General features: G+C 50.1%; 1 protein-coding gene across 1 annotated transcript; it reads left to right on the forward strand.

The window, feature by feature from the left end:
* Positions 1–1,494: 1,494 nt before the first annotated feature.
* Positions 1,495–17,810, forward strand: LOC135441581 (zinc finger protein 239-like). Its single transcript, XM_064701137.1, has 3 exons — positions 1,495–1,546; positions 1,733–2,596; positions 17,752–17,810. Exons 1-3 carry the CDS (start codon positions 1,495–1,497, stop codon positions 17,808–17,810), a joined length of 975 nt encoding a protein of 324 aa, XP_064557207.1.
* The last annotated feature ends 2 nt before the right edge of the window (positions 17,811–17,812 follow it).

Below are 17,812 nucleotides of genomic sequence, written 5' to 3' on the forward strand. Positions count from 1 at the left end.
TCCCCAAAACCAATGTCCCGCCCCGTCGGTACCGGGCCATCACCACGTGGAGCCCCCGGGACCCTCCCGAGGGGCGATCGTGGCTCCTCTCCCCCCGAAAAAGCTCCTCTTGGGCAGCCCGGGGGTATCCGGGGCTCGAGTCCGGGATCTGCCGGCTCCGAACACTCTCCAAAAAATCCTCCCAGAGACCCCTGGCTGGAGTTATTTGGGAATTTAGCTACTTGAGCTGGGCTTCTTCTGGGACTTTCAGCAACCTTGTGTTTTTCATGTTGGAGTGAACGAACCTTTTCAATCTCGCTGGTATAATTTGCTCCCTCTCTTCCAGTGATTTTAACAAACTTTTCAAGGAAGGACAACAAAATATTTTCTTTATAATCCAGACCAACAACAGCCATTTTCCTCATCAGTTCTTCCATAAGTGACTCAGAGGAAGCTGTGTCCAAGTTTCCAAGAGTTCTTCCAGAGAGAACCACACCTTCCTCAGAGGAGGGAACCATGCTGGTGTCAAAGGCACTTGGGGTCAGGGAACAGTGCCCTGAACTCACTATGGCAAAATAATGTCGCAATCTGGTTAAGAAAATTGTTGGAGAGATTCCTCTGCCCTATTTAAGAGGCTAAAAGACCAAATCCAAGGTGGATTTTATTGAACAGTAAATGTGAGGTAGAGAGAGAGATGGAAAGAAAGAGAAAAGGGGGGGAGAGCAAGGGAGTGAGAGGGACAGAGACCTCCCCTGGAGCAGGGCAAGTGTGACATTGTCCCCTCTGTGTGTGTGGCCTTCCCAGGGTGGGGGTTTTACATCTGAGCCAGTTTGGGTAAGGGGGGTGGTGTTCACCCCCTGAGCAGGGATTACCCCACTGTTTCAGGTTGCCATGCAAGATGTAACCAAATGCATATTTTCAATCCCCATCTTCATCAACTGCTATAAACAGGTGGGGCAGGGTTCTTTATTTCTTCCATGACTCAGCCCTGATAATGCCCTCCAGGGGAGATATCTTCTGCTAATGGGCCATTGAGTGTCACTGCAGGACTGATAAAATTCCATCATCCCATTGTGGCATGCTCCGCCCAGGGGGAAGATCCAAGCATTCCTACCTGGATATAAGCTGAGCCTTGCAACACCAGGAGCAGCTTGCCTACTGGATTGCCAGAGGACAAGATCTCCATAACCACCACTGGACCTTCAGAGGAAGACCAGACCCTTCTACAGCATCACTTCTTGGACAGAATCGCATTCATCACTCCAACAGGACTGCAGCCACCATTTAATGGGACTGCTGCCACCACCCTGACCAAGAGGGTGTCAGGTTATATCCTGACTCTGTCAGTTTAAGGCAGTGTTTCTGTATCATTGCCTTGATCCTAATTTTGTTTTTGAATTGGAATTCTGACTTAGACTCTCCCCCTCTTTTGCCTTCAATCCGGTGCAAAATTTAGTGTGCTCATTTCTTGTTTTCCTCCCAAAACAGAATTTCCCGTTCCTAAAACTTAGCTAGATGGAGGGAGAGACTGCGAGGAAGAGGAAGATGCCCCAGGACACCCAGGCAGGTGAGGAGTAAGTCAGTGCCCCTTTCCCCCTCTCTTCTGCTCCATCTCCCAGCCCAGCACAGCCCCTGGCTGCAGGACAACCCTGCTGCCAACGCTGTCCTGCCGGGGATGCACTGGGGGGATCTCCTTCCCCTTCCCTCTGGCACGGAGGCAAATCCCATCCTTTCCTTGTCTTTCCTCCCCCAGAGAAGAAGCTGAGGACTGGAACCAAGAAGGACAAATTCCCCCAACAGAACCTTGTGGAAGAGGCCGTTTTGAGCAGTGCTACGGTGCAGAATTCGAACCGGGAGGAAATGCCTCAGAGATCCCACAGGAAGAGGGGCTCCAAATCCAGTCCAGGGTGCTCTCAGAAGGAAAGACCCACCCTGAGCCATGAAGGTGGACGGAGCTTCAGCCAAAGCTCAGAGCTGGTGGTCCATGAGCAGCTTCATGATCAGAAGAAGCCCTACAAGTGCTCAGAGTGTGAGAAGAGCTTCAGGCACAGCAGCACCCTGATGAGCCACCAGATGACCCACACTGGGGAATGGCCCTACGAGTGTGGCGAGTGTGGGAAGGGCTTCAGCTGCAGCTCCGCCCTCATCACCCACCAACGCATCCACACTGGGGAGAAGCCCTATGAGTGCGCTCAGTGTCAGAAGAGGTTTCGGACCAGCTCCACTCTCCTCCAGCATGAGCAGACTCACACCGATGAGAGGCCCTTCCGCTGCCCTGAGTGTGGGAAGGGCTTCAAGCGTAACTACACCCTCGTCAGCCACTGGCGCATCCACACTGGGGAGAGGCCCTACGAGTGTCCCCAGTGTCAGAAGAGGTTTCACACCAGTTCTGATCTTCTCCTGCATGAACGGATTCACATGGATGAGAGACCCTTCCTCTGCCCTAGCTGCAGGAAGGGCTTCAAGAGCAACTCCCACCTCATCAGGCACAAGTGGACTCACACTGGGGAGAGGCCCTATGAGTGTGGGGAATGTGGGATGAGCTTTAGCCACAACTCCACCCTGATCACCCACCGGCGCATCCACACTGGGGAGAGGCCCTATAAGTGTCCCCAGTGTGGGAAGAGCTTCCCTAGCAGCTCTCACTTGACCAGACACCAACGGAGTCACCAGTAAAAGAAATCCTGCACATGCCCCAACTGCAGGAAGAGTTCATGCACTGCTCCAGCTTTATCCCCCATGGGACAAGCCACATTGGGAAGAGCCCTGGGAACCCATTTTCCCTGTGATCCATCTGGGAAGACAGCTGTACGTTTTCCTGCCCCTGCCAATGATATGATGTGGGATGGAAGAATATGAGGGTCTGGCCATGGCCCTGTCATTACATTTATTCCCATCTCAGGTCATTGCTTGGGGCAGGAAAGGGACTCTCTTTCCCTGAAGGGTGAAATTTCCAGGCAGGGAAAATTGTGGCCAGGCAGACCCAGTGAATTGTGTTTAGTTTTCCCTGTAAATAGTTTTTCTTATCCATTCTGTTATCAATATAATTTCTGTTCCATTTGTTCCTTATCTTGTTGCTGTTCCCAATAAATCGTTCTTATCCCAGCCCGGGATCTTTGCCTTTTGTGCTTTCCATGGGAGGTGGGAGGGCAGCTAGGGCAGTGTGGTTTTAGTGGAAGCAGGAAATTGGGGAATCCCATTTCTGAACCCCAGCCTGTGGAAACCGAGCATCCCAGCTGGTCCCAGCCCTGGTGGCCATGGCAACAGCCTTGGGAGCGGGTCCCTGGCTGGGGCTGTGGGAACCTCTTCCCTCTGGTGCCCAGGGACAGGAGTGGAGGGAACGGCTGCAGCTGAGTCGGGGCAGGCTCAGGTTGGATGTCAGGAAAAGGTTTTTGCCCAGAGGCTGCTGGGGCCCTGCCCAGGCTCCCCAGGGAAGGATCCCAGCTCCAGGGCTCTCTGAGCTGCAGCAGTGTTTGGACAGCGCTGCCAGGCCCAGGCTGGCATTGTTGGGGTGTCCTGTGCAGGGCCAGCAGTTGGACTGGAGGATCCTGATGGGTCCCTCCCAGCTCAGCCAAATCTGTGGTTCTGGGATCCCATGAGCCTGGGGATGGGGCTGCCAATGGTTGCCATGGCAACGGGCTGTGGCTGCAGGCCTGAGCTGGTGTCCATGGCAACCACCCCTGGCGTGGGGTCTCCATGGAGCTGCCGAGGGACTGAGCACAGCAACAGGGGGCTGGTGATGGTTGCCTACTAAGGATCAGATTTGTCACAGGCCCTCAGAGAGGTTCCATGGGGACTTTCCAGGAGTCTCCAGGCTGTTCCAGAGCTGGAATGTCACAGGCACAGACAGGGGCTCCATGGAGACCTCCCAGGGCTTTCTGGCGACGCTAAAGAGCCATGTGGTCAGAGGCAGTCACAGCCATTCCATGGTGACATCCCAGGGGACCTTGGGCTGCAAAGGCACCAATCTGTCACAGGCACTCATGGGGGCTCCACTGTGACATCCCAGGAGTCTCCAGGCTGCCAAAGAGCTGGGATCTCCCAAACACTCACAGGGGTTTCTGTCATGGGGAAAGTTGGAGCTTCAGGCAACGTTTATTAGAGAAGCTCCTGTTGGGTCACGAGGTGCAGAAAGGATTCCCAGTAGCCACCACAGATCCCCAAATGTCACCGTTGAGTCAGAGATGACACAGACTCAGATCAGAAGGCTACGGGCTAAATGCCACCTAATTTTTCAATTCTCTTCTTTTGTATCGTGCTTTGCTACAGGTGGACCTCTCTGGTCATTTAATCAACACATTTCACATGATTGGCCAATTAAGACAACACCCTTCAGTAAACAACTTCATGGAAAAAAAGCCAACTTATTACAAACATCGTCAGGCTACCAGTTATTAATGTTTGTTTTATTTTGGGCCCTTCTGGGAGCTGCCTGGATGAAAAAAAACACTCGTGTAGCAGTTCTGTGCCAGGTAAAAATTGATGCACAGGACTTCTTTGGTCTTCACCTTCTTGTTTGTTGTTATCGTATCTAAAGTTTTGCATGCTGTCTACACCAGGCTCATCTTGCTGGAAAAGCACCGCAAAATGGCTCTAAAATGTACGGTTTCAAGGTCTCTTAAAGTTGTCTCATCCAATTAACTCTTAAAACATACATTATTTCTACTTATCGACACATAATTCATCCCTTGATTGTCCACATAACCTCTACACTGTGCTTTCCTTCACGAATCTGCCACCCTCTGCCACCAACACTGAAGAAAATGGAATAGATGAAGAAGAAGAAGAAGCGAGGGACTACACACACATTCCTCCATCTTGCTTCCTATCTACACCATACTAAAAATTCCAAAACCTAAATTTCTTACCCAAGGGACAAAGTATACTACCCTCTAATTTATTTCACACTTTGGTAAATTCTAATCTATCTCAAAGTCCTGGAAGTCCTCTCCATGTGCAAAGGTTAAAGGCAGTGTTTCTCTGGGGGTCAGGATCCCTCAGAGCAGGCAGAGAAATATTCCCTGTGCCCTGGATTACCACACATTTAACCTAAAATCCCTTATCCCCTAACATGTGAAGTTACCCAAAAATGTTCCAGGTAAGTAGGATTAGATGGAGAAGAAATAAAGAACAACAGAAAGACAGAAGATCCATAGAAAGACATGCACATAGGTACCAACTGCTTGGGTTCCAGCATCGCTAACAGAGGAACCCCAGGAGAAGGCAGGATGCAGGCCCTGGGCTGGCCTCGCGCCTCAGCTTTTAACCCCCTGGGCCTTCATGGGCCTGCCCCTAGGGTGGAACTGCCATTTGCTTGTCCAATCAGAATCAGGGTAGCACCAGCTGCTAGCGTGTGATTGATTGATTGATTAACAGCTGGGCTAATCAGAGCTGGGTTAACATTGCCCCCGCTGTGTGATTGACAGCTCTGCCAGGCCAGGGCTGGGGGCGGGGCTCTGTCCCACCACAAACCAAGGCCTGACCCGGCCCTGGCCCCGCATGGACATTGCGAGCATCCCAAGGTGTCTCGGGACACCAATCTCATCCAGCCTCTGACAGCGACCACGGTGACACTACGGAACCTCATGGAACCATTGATCTGTTGTGACAACGGAGAACCAAGGAAACGATGGTGAGACTGTAGAATCCAGGAATCATGGAATTAAGGAGAACATTGTGCAAATCATGGGCCCTATGGAAGCAAGGATCAATGATCAAACTGTGGTTTGATTGTGATTGATTTAAAACAGAAACAAGGAGGCATTGTTTCACAGTGGAGCTGCATGGGGCCAGTGGACCCCTGTGATTCTGTTGGAGCTCATGAAACCAAGAAATCATTGTAACATTGCCAGACCTCATGGAATCAAGGAGCCCATTGTGACAGTCTTAGGACCCATGAAGTCATGGAACAGGTCTACCTGTTTGGACTCCTGGGGGCTGTCTGACAGGTCCCACTGAATGTGACATGTCAAGGGCCAGTTCCCATCTGACCATGACGCACTGGGGATCTGTGCTTTTATTCCTACGGGAAAGAACTGTCTTTCTTGTCTAGGCACCTATGGCCAAAATCAGGATTCTGCATCTAAAATTCTCTATATCCAAGGGTTACTCCCAGACAAAATCTGCCCATACCAGTCAAGTCTGGCTAGACTTGGCCTCTGGTGACTGCCTCTCATATGCCTCTGCACCACTGGGGCTCAGTTGTTCCCTTCCTTTGGACAGCATTGTGACACTGCGGAGGATTGTGGAACCAACGGACCATGGTGACACTGCAGGCCCTTGTGGAACCTGTTACACTGTAGGAACTTGTGTAACGAAGGGGAACATTGTGACACTGCAGAGTACCATGGATCCCAGGGGCCACTGTGACACTGTGCAACCTCACAGAACCAAGGACATCATTGTGGCTCTGTTGGGCCATATGGTTCCAAAAGGCCAGTGTGAAGCAGCAGGGCTTTGTGGAACCAAGAGGCCATTGCTGCATTTCAGGGCCTTGTGGAGCCAAAGGGCCGTTGTGATCCTGCAGGGCACCATGGATCCATGGAGAGCATAGCAAGGCCCCATGGAATCATGGAGAGTACTGTGACACTGTGGGGCCCCATGGAACCAAACGGCCATTGTGATCATGCAGGGGCTCATGGAAGCACGAGAGCCATTGTGACAATATGGGAAGTTGTGGAAACAAGGGGATCATTGTTGCACTACTGGGCCTCAATGGAACCAAGGGGCCATGGTGACTCAGTGGGGCTTCATGGAACCCAAAGGCCATTAGGACACTGTGGGGCCTTGTGGAACCATGGAGACTGTTAAGATCCTTAAGAATTTGTGTAATCAAGGGGCCATTATGAGACCAGAGGTCATCATGGAAGCAAGAGAACCATTGTGACATTGCAAGGCCTCATGGAAGCAAGGACCTGATGTGGCACTGCAGGGCCCTGTGGAAGCAAGGGAACATGAAATAGGTGTGGCTGCCTTGGCCTCCCAGGGGTCACATGACAGGTCTGGCTGACCTTGGAATGTGGAAGGCTGCTCCCATCTGCCCCTGAAACACCGGGGCCCTGGGCTTTCCTTTGTATGGGAAAGAACTGTCCATTTTTTCCAGGCATCCATGGCCAACATTAGGATTCCACCTCCAAATTTCTGAGTATCCAAGGATTGGTCCCAGAGAAAAGCTGCCATAACAGACAGGTCTGGCTGGTCTTTGACTCCTTAGTGCTAGCACTCACCTATTTTCCAAACACTGGAAAGGGCTTTGTGCTTTTCTTTTTATAGAGGAAAACCATCCCTCTTCTGTAGACACAAATGCCTGAAATTAGGACACTTCATTCATAATTTCAAATATCCAAGTTTTTATAAGTAAAAGTTAAAGTATATTAAATTATAGTTCAATTAGATTGTATTATTACGTTATATTAATTGTATTATGTTAAGAGTGGGGGGTTATTAGAATGTTCTAAGAGAAAAGTCCTGTGTTTGGTGGAAGGGCGGTCTGGTGGGACAAGGTGAGGTTGAAGAGGGATTGAATGGAAGATCTGACCAATCATTCGAAGCTCTGCAGAAATGATTGGTCCAGAATGAATGGTGTTAAAGACCAATGGGAAGCCTGGAAATGGACCAATCACCATGCGGATTCAACATGGACCAATCCTAGACTCCAAGGGGGCTATAAATGGGGGGAGTAAAGTTAGGTCAAGGTTCTTGTTTCTGAAAACTTGCTTTCTGAGGGAGCCCAGTGCACTTGGGGATAGTGCACTGTTCTGGTTTTGGCTCGCTGTGTGAGTGCTCGGGCTTATCCTAGGTACTCCGTTCCTTGTAGCTCTTTTAATAAATGAGAACCTCTTTCTCCAGAGAAAGTTTGGCCTCGTTCAGTTCATAACACAAGGGTTGCTCCAAGCAAACTTGCCCGGACAGAATGATCAGGCTTGCCTTAACCTCTGGTGGCTGCTGCTCATCAGCCCCTGAAACATGGGGCCTCCGTGGTTTCCTTCCTATTGAGATCAATGTGACACTTGGGATCCTTGTGAAATGAAGTGGCCATTGTGGCACTGCAGAGCACCATGTGACACTGTGACACAAGGGACCAATGTGACACTTTAGACCCTCGTGGAACCAAGGACATCATTGTGGCTCTGTTGGGCCGCATGGTCCCAAGGGGCCAGTGTGAATCAGCGGTGTGGGTTAGCCCAGCTGTCACTCAGAGTCAGCCAGATTTTACCCTGAAAGAACTGAGTGTGAGTTCAAACCCTGAGAAAAATTTGTTTTACTTAGGGTGCATTTGAGAGGTCCTTCATAAGTCTTTAGTGTTATTATACTAAGTTGTCCAAGTTCTGCTTCCTTACTGGTTACTTGTTGCCCCTCTATGCTTATTGTTCTAGAGTTTTCTACCCCTAAGTGTACATGTTGTTGCTTCCCTGTTGTCTTGGGTCTTTGGATCCTGCCCCTCATACTGTTCTTGATTTCTCCATGTTTATTGTTTTTCACCCTGTTTTTAAAGTTCCTTTTAAAAAACTCCATTGATCCTGCTCCTTTTCATTTTTGCCACCCTCGCCCTGAAGTCAGGGAACCAGAGAGGTTTGTTGCAGCCACCCTCATTGGGACATTTGGCGCCCAAACAGGGACCATGACATTCAGGGCTCTCTGTGTCAGTCACATTAGCTGGGGTTAGCTGATGGATAGGGCAGTGCTCTCCAGGATTTTGGATTGTGCTGGGCCTGGCAGATTCATCATTGCTTCAAGGGATCTTGCCCAGGATTGGCAGGGACAACGACAGTTTCACCTGCATAGGATTGCAGGTTGGTTTGGGGAAATGCAAGACATTTATTGCCCATTTTGCCACTGTGTTCTTACAATATGCACCCAAGTCCCATAATTGATTTGGGATGTTCCGGTGGCTCTTCCCCATAAGGTACTGTCCTGGGTTGACTATATGATGCTTTTATCCCCAATCGTCTCATTCTGTTTATGTTGAATAATAAGTTTTGCACCTTAAGAATGTTCCAGAGAGTGAAGGGGGGGAGAGAAGAAGTGCGCAGTTTGTTTTCAGACACTGTACTCCACTCCCCCACATTCCTGCTCCTGACTGTGTTGTCTGCAGACAGACAGCGGGACAGAGCTCTTCTTTTGCGTTTTAGTTAGTGTTAGCTAGCTGAGGCAAAGAAGTTCCCTGGACTGTGACTTTTTTCTTTTCTTTGGACCTCTTGAAAGCTGCTCTGGCCTGAACACCCAAGGGAGCACCGGCAGCTGCAGCTGTGGCCCACCGGGCCGGGCCTGGCCTGTGACAATTCCAGCACCAGAGGGACTCATCAGAGACTGAGTGAGCTGCAACCCGGGGACAGGGTTTTCTCAGTTTGTTATCTCTTTTAGAGTGGCAAGAGGTCTCATTTTTTGATATTGTTTTGGTTTTATTCTTTAGTAAACAGTTTTTTTCCACCTTTCTCCAAGGAGGTATTTTTTCCTCCCGGACCAGTTGGGGAGAGGGGCCGACTGGATCTGCTTTTCCCACCGGAGATCCTTTGGGGGATTCTTCCCCAAATTTGCTCTAAACCTGGACAAATACATGAATTGGTGCCCAACGCGCGGCTGGAAAAGGTGGAAAATTGTGTGTTTGTTGTTGTTAAAGCAGTTAGTAGCCATGCTGCTTGAACCCCTGATTTCTCTGGTTGTGAAAGCCTTCGTGTGGCTCTGGGCTCTAGACCTTGTTGAGGTTTCAATACCTTTCTGGTCACTAGGATTATTGTCCATAACATGTAATTTTTACGGTAGAGGGGTACGGATTGGAATAGCTATTGTGCTGGCCTCTGTGATAATGATTTATAAAGCGTTTACAAAGATACTGGTGTCTGTTTACGATATGTATGGTTTATGGTTTCTTCATCCTACTCTGCATCCCAGTTTCAGTAGTACGTTTTGGGAATTTATTAGCAATTACACTCAGTCTGTTAGAGGAGGAGCTGAGAATCAGACTTTCCAGCCTTCCCTTTCCTTCTTCTCTTTTGGATCAGTTATGTCACTTTTTGAGAATGTTCAGTTTCCCCTGAATGTTGAAGAGACCATCTTTCTGGTATTTAATCTGGTAAGCTTCTTCTATATGGTCTGCAGCTTCTCTAGAATGAGGCCTGAGATATCCAGAAGAGCTGGTGAGAACCCTGACCCAGAAGCAGATGCAGGTGTGAAAAATCCTGAGTGGTGTGGAGAATAGGAAAATATAGGCCAAACCCTGAAGGAATTTTCTGATCCTGTAGACTGAGATTTTCCACGGGAACAAATTCAGAATGAAGCAGAAGTGGGGAAATACCTAAAAGAGAAGTGCCATGACGATTCTAAGGAGAAAAGGCTCATTGCAATAAGCTGGGCCCTGGCCTATGCTTATCGCACTTTGTTAGATAGTGTAGGGCAGCAGACAGAGGCAGGGGGGCAGGGAGATAAATCAGCTATCCCAGTCACTCAAGCTGTAGCCAACAGCCCAGGCTCGAAGCCAGCAGCCAGACCAGACAGTGAGCCTAAGCCAGCATCTAAACCCATGGCTGTTGCTACCAGTACTAGAAGTGGGAAATGCACGGAAAAAACTAATCGACCAGTGGATGATGATGATGATGGTGATACAGAAGAAGGAACCTCGATGCCTCCTGACATAAAATCAGGAGTCAAAGCAGCAGGTGCAAGATCAGACGCAAATATTGAGTCCTTTTCCCTGAAGGACCTTCGTGGCCTACGGAAGGATTACACCCGACGACCTGATGAACCCATAATTAGTTGGCTGGTCCGTCTCTGGGATGCTGCAGGCGAGACTACAATTCTGGATGGCACTGAAGTGAGGCATTTGGGATCCCTGTCACAGGATCCTGTCATCGACCAAGGAATGATGAGGGTGGCTAATCCACACAGCCTCTGGGAACAGGTCTTGGACAGTGTTGCACGAAGATACCTGTGTGCAGATGGTCTTTATATGCAACCAACTCAGTGGAAGACCATAGAGCAAGGGATCCAACGCCTGAGAGAAATGGCAGTGGCAGAGATTATCTTCTCAGATGATGTGACAACCAAGAATCCAGACTTGGTACCATGCACATCTGTGATGTGGAGAAAACTTGTACGACTTGGGCCACGAGAATATGCTTCTGCTTTAGCAATAATGAAGCGGGATGATGGTGAGGAGACTATGCTGGATATGGCAAGGAAGCTCTGAGCATATGCAGACGCTGTGCATGGCCCAACACATGCCAGAATCACAGCAGTGGAAACATGTCTGCAAAAATTAGAAGACAAGATAGAGGAGAATCATAAGAAGCTCAGAGAGGAGATTAAAGAAGACCTTCTCCAAATTTTAGCAGTACAGATTCGAGGTTCTGGTATCCAAGGCAGACGTTTCCCAGATGGTGAGAGAAGGTACACCCCATGAGCTGAGCTGTGGTTCTTCCTGTGTGATTCCAGAGAAGACATGAGAAGGTGGGATGGAAAACCTACCGCTGTTCTGGCACGACGGGTGCGTGAACTGAAGGAAGCCACCAGAAGGAAAGCAGCTCCAGTTGCCCGTAGCCGAACGGCCAGGTATGATGATGATGACATCTCTGAACCCACTGAAGGAACATCTAAGACATATGCCCAGGGAAAGAATGATAACCAGGCTTAGAGGGGCCCTGCTTCTAGCCAGGTAGAGGCCAGGGAAAATCGTGTTTTCTGGTCTGTGTGGATTCGTTGGCCTGGCACATCGGAACCACAAGAGTACAAAGCTTTGGTTGATACTGGTGCTCAATGTACATTAATTCTGTCGAGACAGGTGGGGACAGAGTCTGTTTCTATTGCTGGTGTGACAGGGGGATCACAGGATTTTACTTTGGTAGAAGCTGAGGTGAGCCTGACTGGAAATGAGTGGAAGAAACACTCTATTGTGACTGGCCCAGAGGCCCCATGTATTTTGGGCATAGACTACCTTCGAAGTGGGTATTTCAAAGACCCAAAGGGACTAAGATGGGCATTTGGAATAGCTGCTGTAGAGACAGAGGGTGTCAAGCAGTTGAAGAGCTTGCCTGGACTGTCAGACAGCCCATCTGCAGTAGGTCTCCTGAAGGTGGAAGAGCAACGAGTGCCAATTGCCACCTCAACAGTGCACCGCTGACAGTACCGAACGAATCGAGATGCTGTGATCCCCATCCATAAGATGATCCGAGAGCTGGAGAGCCAAGGGGTGGTCAGCAAGACCCACTCACCCTTCAACAGCCCCATTTGGCCTGTGCGAAAATCTGAAGGAGAATGGAGATTGACTGTGGACTACCGTGCATTGAATGAAGTGACTCCACCACTGAGTGCTGCCGTGCCGGACATATTAGAGCTCTAGTATGAGCTTGAGTCCAAGGCAGCAAGGTGGTACGCCACTATAGACATAGCCAATGTATTTTTCTCCATTCCTCTGGCAGCAGAATGCAGGCCTCAGTTTGCCTTCACATGGAGGGGAGTGCAGTACACCTGGAACCGATTGCCCCAGGGGTGGAAGCACAGCCCCACCATCTGCCATGGACTGATCCGGGCTGCACTGGAAAAGGGTGAGGCTCCAGAACATCTGCAGTATATTTATGACATCATTGTGTGGGGGAACACAGCTGCGGAAGTGTTCGAGAAAGGGAAGGAAATTATCCAGATCCTCCTGGGAGCTGGTTTCGCCATTAAAAAGAGCAAAGTAAAGGGACCAGCTCGTGAAATTCAATTCCTGGGAGTGAAGTGGCAAGATGGACGGCGTCAGATTCCTACAGATGTCATCAACAAGATCACAGCAATGTCTCCACCCACCAATAAGAAAGAGACACAAGCTTTCTTGGGTGCAATAGGTTTTTGGAGGATGCATATTCCTGAGTACAGTCAGATCGTGAGCCCTCTCTACCTGGTCACCCGCAAGAAGAACAATTTCCAGTGGGGCCCTGAGCAGCAACAGGCCTTTGTCCAGATCAAGCAGGAAATTGCTCATGCAGTAGCCCTTGGCCCAGTCAGGACAGGACCAGAGGTGAAGAATGTGCTCTACTCTGAAGCCGGGAACCATGGCTTGTCCTGGAGCCTTTGGCAGAAGGTGCCTGAGGAGACTCGGGGTCGACCACTGGGATTTTGGAGTCAAAGCTACAGAGGGGCTGAAGCCAACTATACTCCAACAGAGAAAGAAATCCTGGCTGCCTATGAAGGAGTCCAGGCTGCTTCGGAGGTAATAGGCACTGAAGCACAACTCCTCCTGGCACCCCGACTACCGGTGCTGGGGTGGATGTTCAAAGGCAAGGTTCCTTCCACTCACCATGCCACCAGTGCTACATGGAGCAAGTGGATTGCTCTCATCACTCAGCGCGCCCGTATAGGTAAACTGAATCGCCCTGGGATTTTGGAGGTCATTACAAATTGGCCCGAAGGTGAGAATTTTGGTGTCACAGATGAAGAGGAACAAGAACCAGTGACACGTGCTGAAGAGGCTCCTCCCTATAACCAACTGCCCTCAGAGGAAACACGCTACGCTCTTTTCACTGACGGTTCCTGTCGCATCGTAGGGATGAACCGGAAGTGGAAAGCAGCCGTATGCAGCCCCACACGACAGGTTGCACAAGCTACCGAAGGAGAAGGTGGATCAAGCCAATTTGCTGAACTCAAAGCTGTTCAACTGGCCCTAGACATTGCTGAGAGAGAGAAGTGGCCAAAGCTCTACCTCTACACTGATTCATGGATGGTAGCCAATGCTCTGTGGGGATGGCTGGAGAGGTGGAAAAAGGCTAACTGGCAGCGTAGAGGAAAACCAATTTGGGCTGCTGAAGAGTGGAAAGACATTGCTACCAGGGTAGGGAGGCTACCTGTGAAAGTCCGCCATGTAGATGCCCATGTACCCAAGAGTAGGGCCACGAGGAGCACCAAAACAATGAGCAGGTAGACCAAGCTGCAAAGATAGGGGTGTCCAAAATAGACCTAGATTGGGAACATAAGGGAGAGTTATTCCTAGCTCAATGGGCCCATGATGCCTCAGGCCACCAGGGCAGAGATGCCACCTATAAGTGGGCACGAGACCGAGGGGTGGATCTAACCATGGACAGTATTTCTCAGGTTATCCATGACTGTGAGACGTGTGCTGCCATCAAGCAGGCCAAGCGAGTGAAGCCCCTCTGGTACGGTGGGCGGTGGTCCAAGTACAAGTATGGGGAGGCCTGGCAGATTGACTACATCACACTGCCCCAGACACGCCAGGGCAAGGGCTACGTGCTGACCATGGTGGAGGCCACCACTGGATGGTTGGAAACCTACCCTGTGCCTCATGCTATGGCCCGGAACACCATCCTGGGCCTGGAAAAGCAAGTTCTGTGGAGACATGGCACCCCTGAGAGGATTGAGTCAGACAATGGGACTCATTTCAAGAACAGCCTTATCAACACCTGGGCTAGGGAACATGGCATTGAGTGGGTGTACCATATTCCCTACCATGCACCAGCTGCAGGGAAAGTGGAGAGGTACAATGGACTACTAAAAACCCAGTTGAAAGCTTTGGGTGGGGGATCTTTCAAGAATTGGGAGCAGCATCTGGCAAAAGCCACCTGGTTAGTTAACACCCGAGGTTCCACCAACCGAGCAGGTCCTGCCCAGTCTGAGTCCCTGAATGTAATAGAAGGAGACAAAGTCCCAGTGGTACATATCAGAGGTTTGTTAGGGAAGACTGTGTGGATCAATTCTGCCTCGAGTACAGACAAACCCATTCGTGGGGTTGTCTTTGCTCAGGGACCAGGTTGCACGTGGTGGATAATGCAAAGAGATGGAACAACACAATGTGTACCTCAGGGAGATCTGATTGTGGGGTAAGAATGATGTGCAATATCACTGTTCATTGGATGTTACTGCCATTGTCTGTACATTAAACCATACAGACATGAGATAGAAGGAAATGTGTAAGAGTTGAAGGTCTGGGCAAGTGGAAGATGGAGCTTTAAGTGACTAAAGTGAAAAGGGGGAATCCTGCAGCTCTGTAATATAGGGCCTGGATTCAGTGGTCCAGTGTGGGGATGTGATGAAGGCATGATGGGTATTGCTTGTAATTTTGGGGGAACAGATAGAAATTTTGTATGAATAATGCATGATGTGTTGTAGTATGTTGATGATATGGGGATAAGGGGTGGAATGTCCTGGGGTGACGTTATGATGCTTGTATATCCCCATTCATCTGTTCTGTGCCTTTAAGACCGGCACTGAAGAGTGGAAGTTTTGTTTGGGTTTCTCTTATCAGGACACAGAGACAAGCAGTACACAGAGCTGTTGTTTTTTTTACTTCCAGCTTTGGGCTTGCTGCTTTTGCTTGCTCTCTTTTTCTGCTCTTGCTTCTGCTCTGCTTTCTGCCTCTGCTTATTAGCTAGTTCTAGCTAAACAGTCCCATTGCTTCCTGGACTGTTTCTCCTCTCCTGTTCCTGTGACCATCTCGAACCTGCTCCGGACTGGGACCCGGGAACACCAAGGGTTCAGCTGCAGCGGCTGGCCCAGCGCCGGAGGGACTGAGAACAGAGCAACCACCCCTGAAAGAGACTTTCTGATTTTGCCATCTTTCTCAGAGCGGTGTCATCGGGTAATGTTCATTTTGTGTGCTGGGGGGTGCGGGGCCAGTCAAATAAACAGGTTCTTTCCACCTCTCTCCGAGGAATTTTTTCCCGAACCGGTTGGGGGGAGGGGCCGTGTGGGTTTCGCTTTCTGGAGGGGCCCTCCTTTGCAGATTCTTTAACAAATTTGCCCTAAACCAGTACATATGTGCATCAAGAAAGTCTTTGAGAGAAACATGAAAGAATTCAGAAACTTCCCCTGATATTATTTTGGATTTTCATGATTTTCTGGAATGCAGGGTGAAGTGTAAGGATGCCAAAAGGAAAGTGAAAGCAAATCAATAAATCTTTAAAAACTCAGAAGCCTCTCCTGTTTGTTCCTTGAAGAAGTTGCCAAACAATTTCACTTTTGCCATCCTTTGAAAGATCTTACAGGAAAAAGCATTGGCCAAAAGTGCTGCCCTGTGTTTCTGAAGAGCAACAAGCATTTTGTGTTGATGCAAGGTGTCTACCAGGGTTTGGGGTTCTGTGTGTGTATGCTTTGAATGTGAGTCTTTGCAGGACTATTAATAATTAGACCATGTACTGAAGAGAACATGTTACTGTGTTGTGCTGTCCAGTGCTGAAGAGGGTTGAGACAGAGCAGGTAGCTCTGTGTGTGTGTGTAACTTGCATGAGCAGCACGGGAGCAGTCCCCAGGGCCTGGAGAAGCAAACGGGTTCACGGTGCTGAGGACAAGGTGTCCAGATCTCGGGATTGTCCGGCCAAGCTCTTCTGGCTCCTTGTGCTTCGAGCACTGGCCGGGAGCCCTGCAGAGCCCCGGGTGCAGCTTCCCAACTTCCCCCTCTGTCTCCTCCCTGCCTCCAGGGTAAAGGCACTCCCTGGCATTGCACTGGCTGTGCCTCCCTCCTAGAGCAGTGAAGGGATCGTTTCCCAGCCAAGGTGGCTCTCCCATGGAGACAGGAAAATGGACGAACTCCTGCTGCCCCAGCATCAGGCAGGTGCAGGGTGTCCCTGCCTGTCAGCCCCTGCCCTGCTTCCCAGAGATGCCAGTGATTGTTCTAGAAGTCATGGATCTGGATTTCCAGGAGCATGTTTGCAAAGACACGAAAGACAAAAATTGACAAGAATTGTTTGTGCTTCTCTTCCTGAGTTTTTTCCAATGTATTTTCTAGTAGAAAAGCATGGACCAAATTGGCAAAGTTCATATAATGTAGGAAAAGCATCGTCCTGTATTTGACTTGAGTGGAGGACAGTTGCAAGCTCTCCTGTCAAATGTACACACAAAATCTCAGTGCATTTTGTGTCTTTCCACTGAGTCAGTATAAAAGATGACGATTCTCAGAAGCTGAATACTAATTTTTCCATTTATATGAAATGTGAAAGTTGTTAGTTCATAGGATGACAGATAACTGAGGTCTGGAGGCAGCTGTGGTGGTGTCCAGGTTTATATCCTGTATCCAATGCCCAATGCAGCAGCATCAAATCAGGTTCATCTTAGTTTTCTGCAGACAGGTCTTGAGGAAAACATCAGTTCACCTAGAGCAGGGTTTGAATCCCTGCAGTGCAGCTGACTCCGCACCGGCTCTCTGGGCCACCGCCTGCCAGGGGCAGGAGCAGAGATTTCCCTTGGCCGGGGCCGGAGCCCTGGCGTGGCAGTGCCTGAACAGCACCTCCCTGCCTACAGTGCCTTCCTGGATGGCTGCCCCAGGGACTGGCATTTGACCCTGCACTTGCTGCAGGAGTCCTGGCCCTGCTTCCAACCTGAGCAAACGCTCGGACCCATCTCAGAAGCTCGGTGCCCGAGGGGGCCGCCACAAGTGGTTGCCAGGGACCTGAGGCCATGGCTGCCCTGATTTTGGGTACACGGTGCTGATGTCAGAGTGGCCATTGTGACCTGTGCCACCAAGGCCACAAAAGGGAACGCGGGGCTCAAGCCGAGTGTCAGTGCGACCTGACAACGGGCGGAGAAGGTAGGGCAGGGACGTGGCTGCCCAGGGACCAGAGGGGTCCCAGACCTTGGGGCTCTGGGCCTGTGCTGCAGGCTCACCTGCCCCTCCCTTCCCATAATCACAGAATCAGCGAAAAGCCAGAGGACACTGTGGTGTTCCTCAAGGCGACGACGGGAGGAGAAACAGACAGGAGCAGGGCTCACGCAGGCCTGAGCAGGGAGTACAGCCTCGTGGCTCTGGGCCTGTTCTGCAAACTCCCCCCCCCTCTCTTCTTTCTCCCATAGACAGAGTGGAACAGCACCTCGAAGTGACCACGTCCCTCGAGGAGATAGACTCAGCGTAGAC

Source organism: Zonotrichia leucophrys, unplaced genomic scaffold, assembly GCF_028769735.1.
Source record: "Zonotrichia leucophrys gambelii isolate GWCS_2022_RI unplaced genomic scaffold, RI_Zleu_2.0 Scaffold_351_53872, whole genome shotgun sequence".
NCBI classification, from domain to species: Eukaryota; Metazoa; Chordata; class Aves; order Passeriformes; family Passerellidae; genus Zonotrichia; species Zonotrichia leucophrys.

Excerpts from the sequence above, each read along its gene's own strand:
- LOC135441581 (XM_064701137.1), top strand. The coding sequence starts at position 1,495 with ATGGAGGGAGAGACTGCGAGGAAGAGGAAGATGCCCCAGGACACCCAG. Across the intron at positions 1,547-1,732 it reads GCCCCAGGACACCCAGGCAG|AGAAGAAGCTGAGGACTGGA; the intron begins GTGAGGAGTAAG and ends TTCCTCCCCCAG. Across the intron at positions 2,597-17,751 it reads GCCCTATAAGTGTCCCCAGT|ACAGAGTGGAACAGCACCTC; the intron begins GTGGGAAGAGCT and ends TTTCTCCCATAG.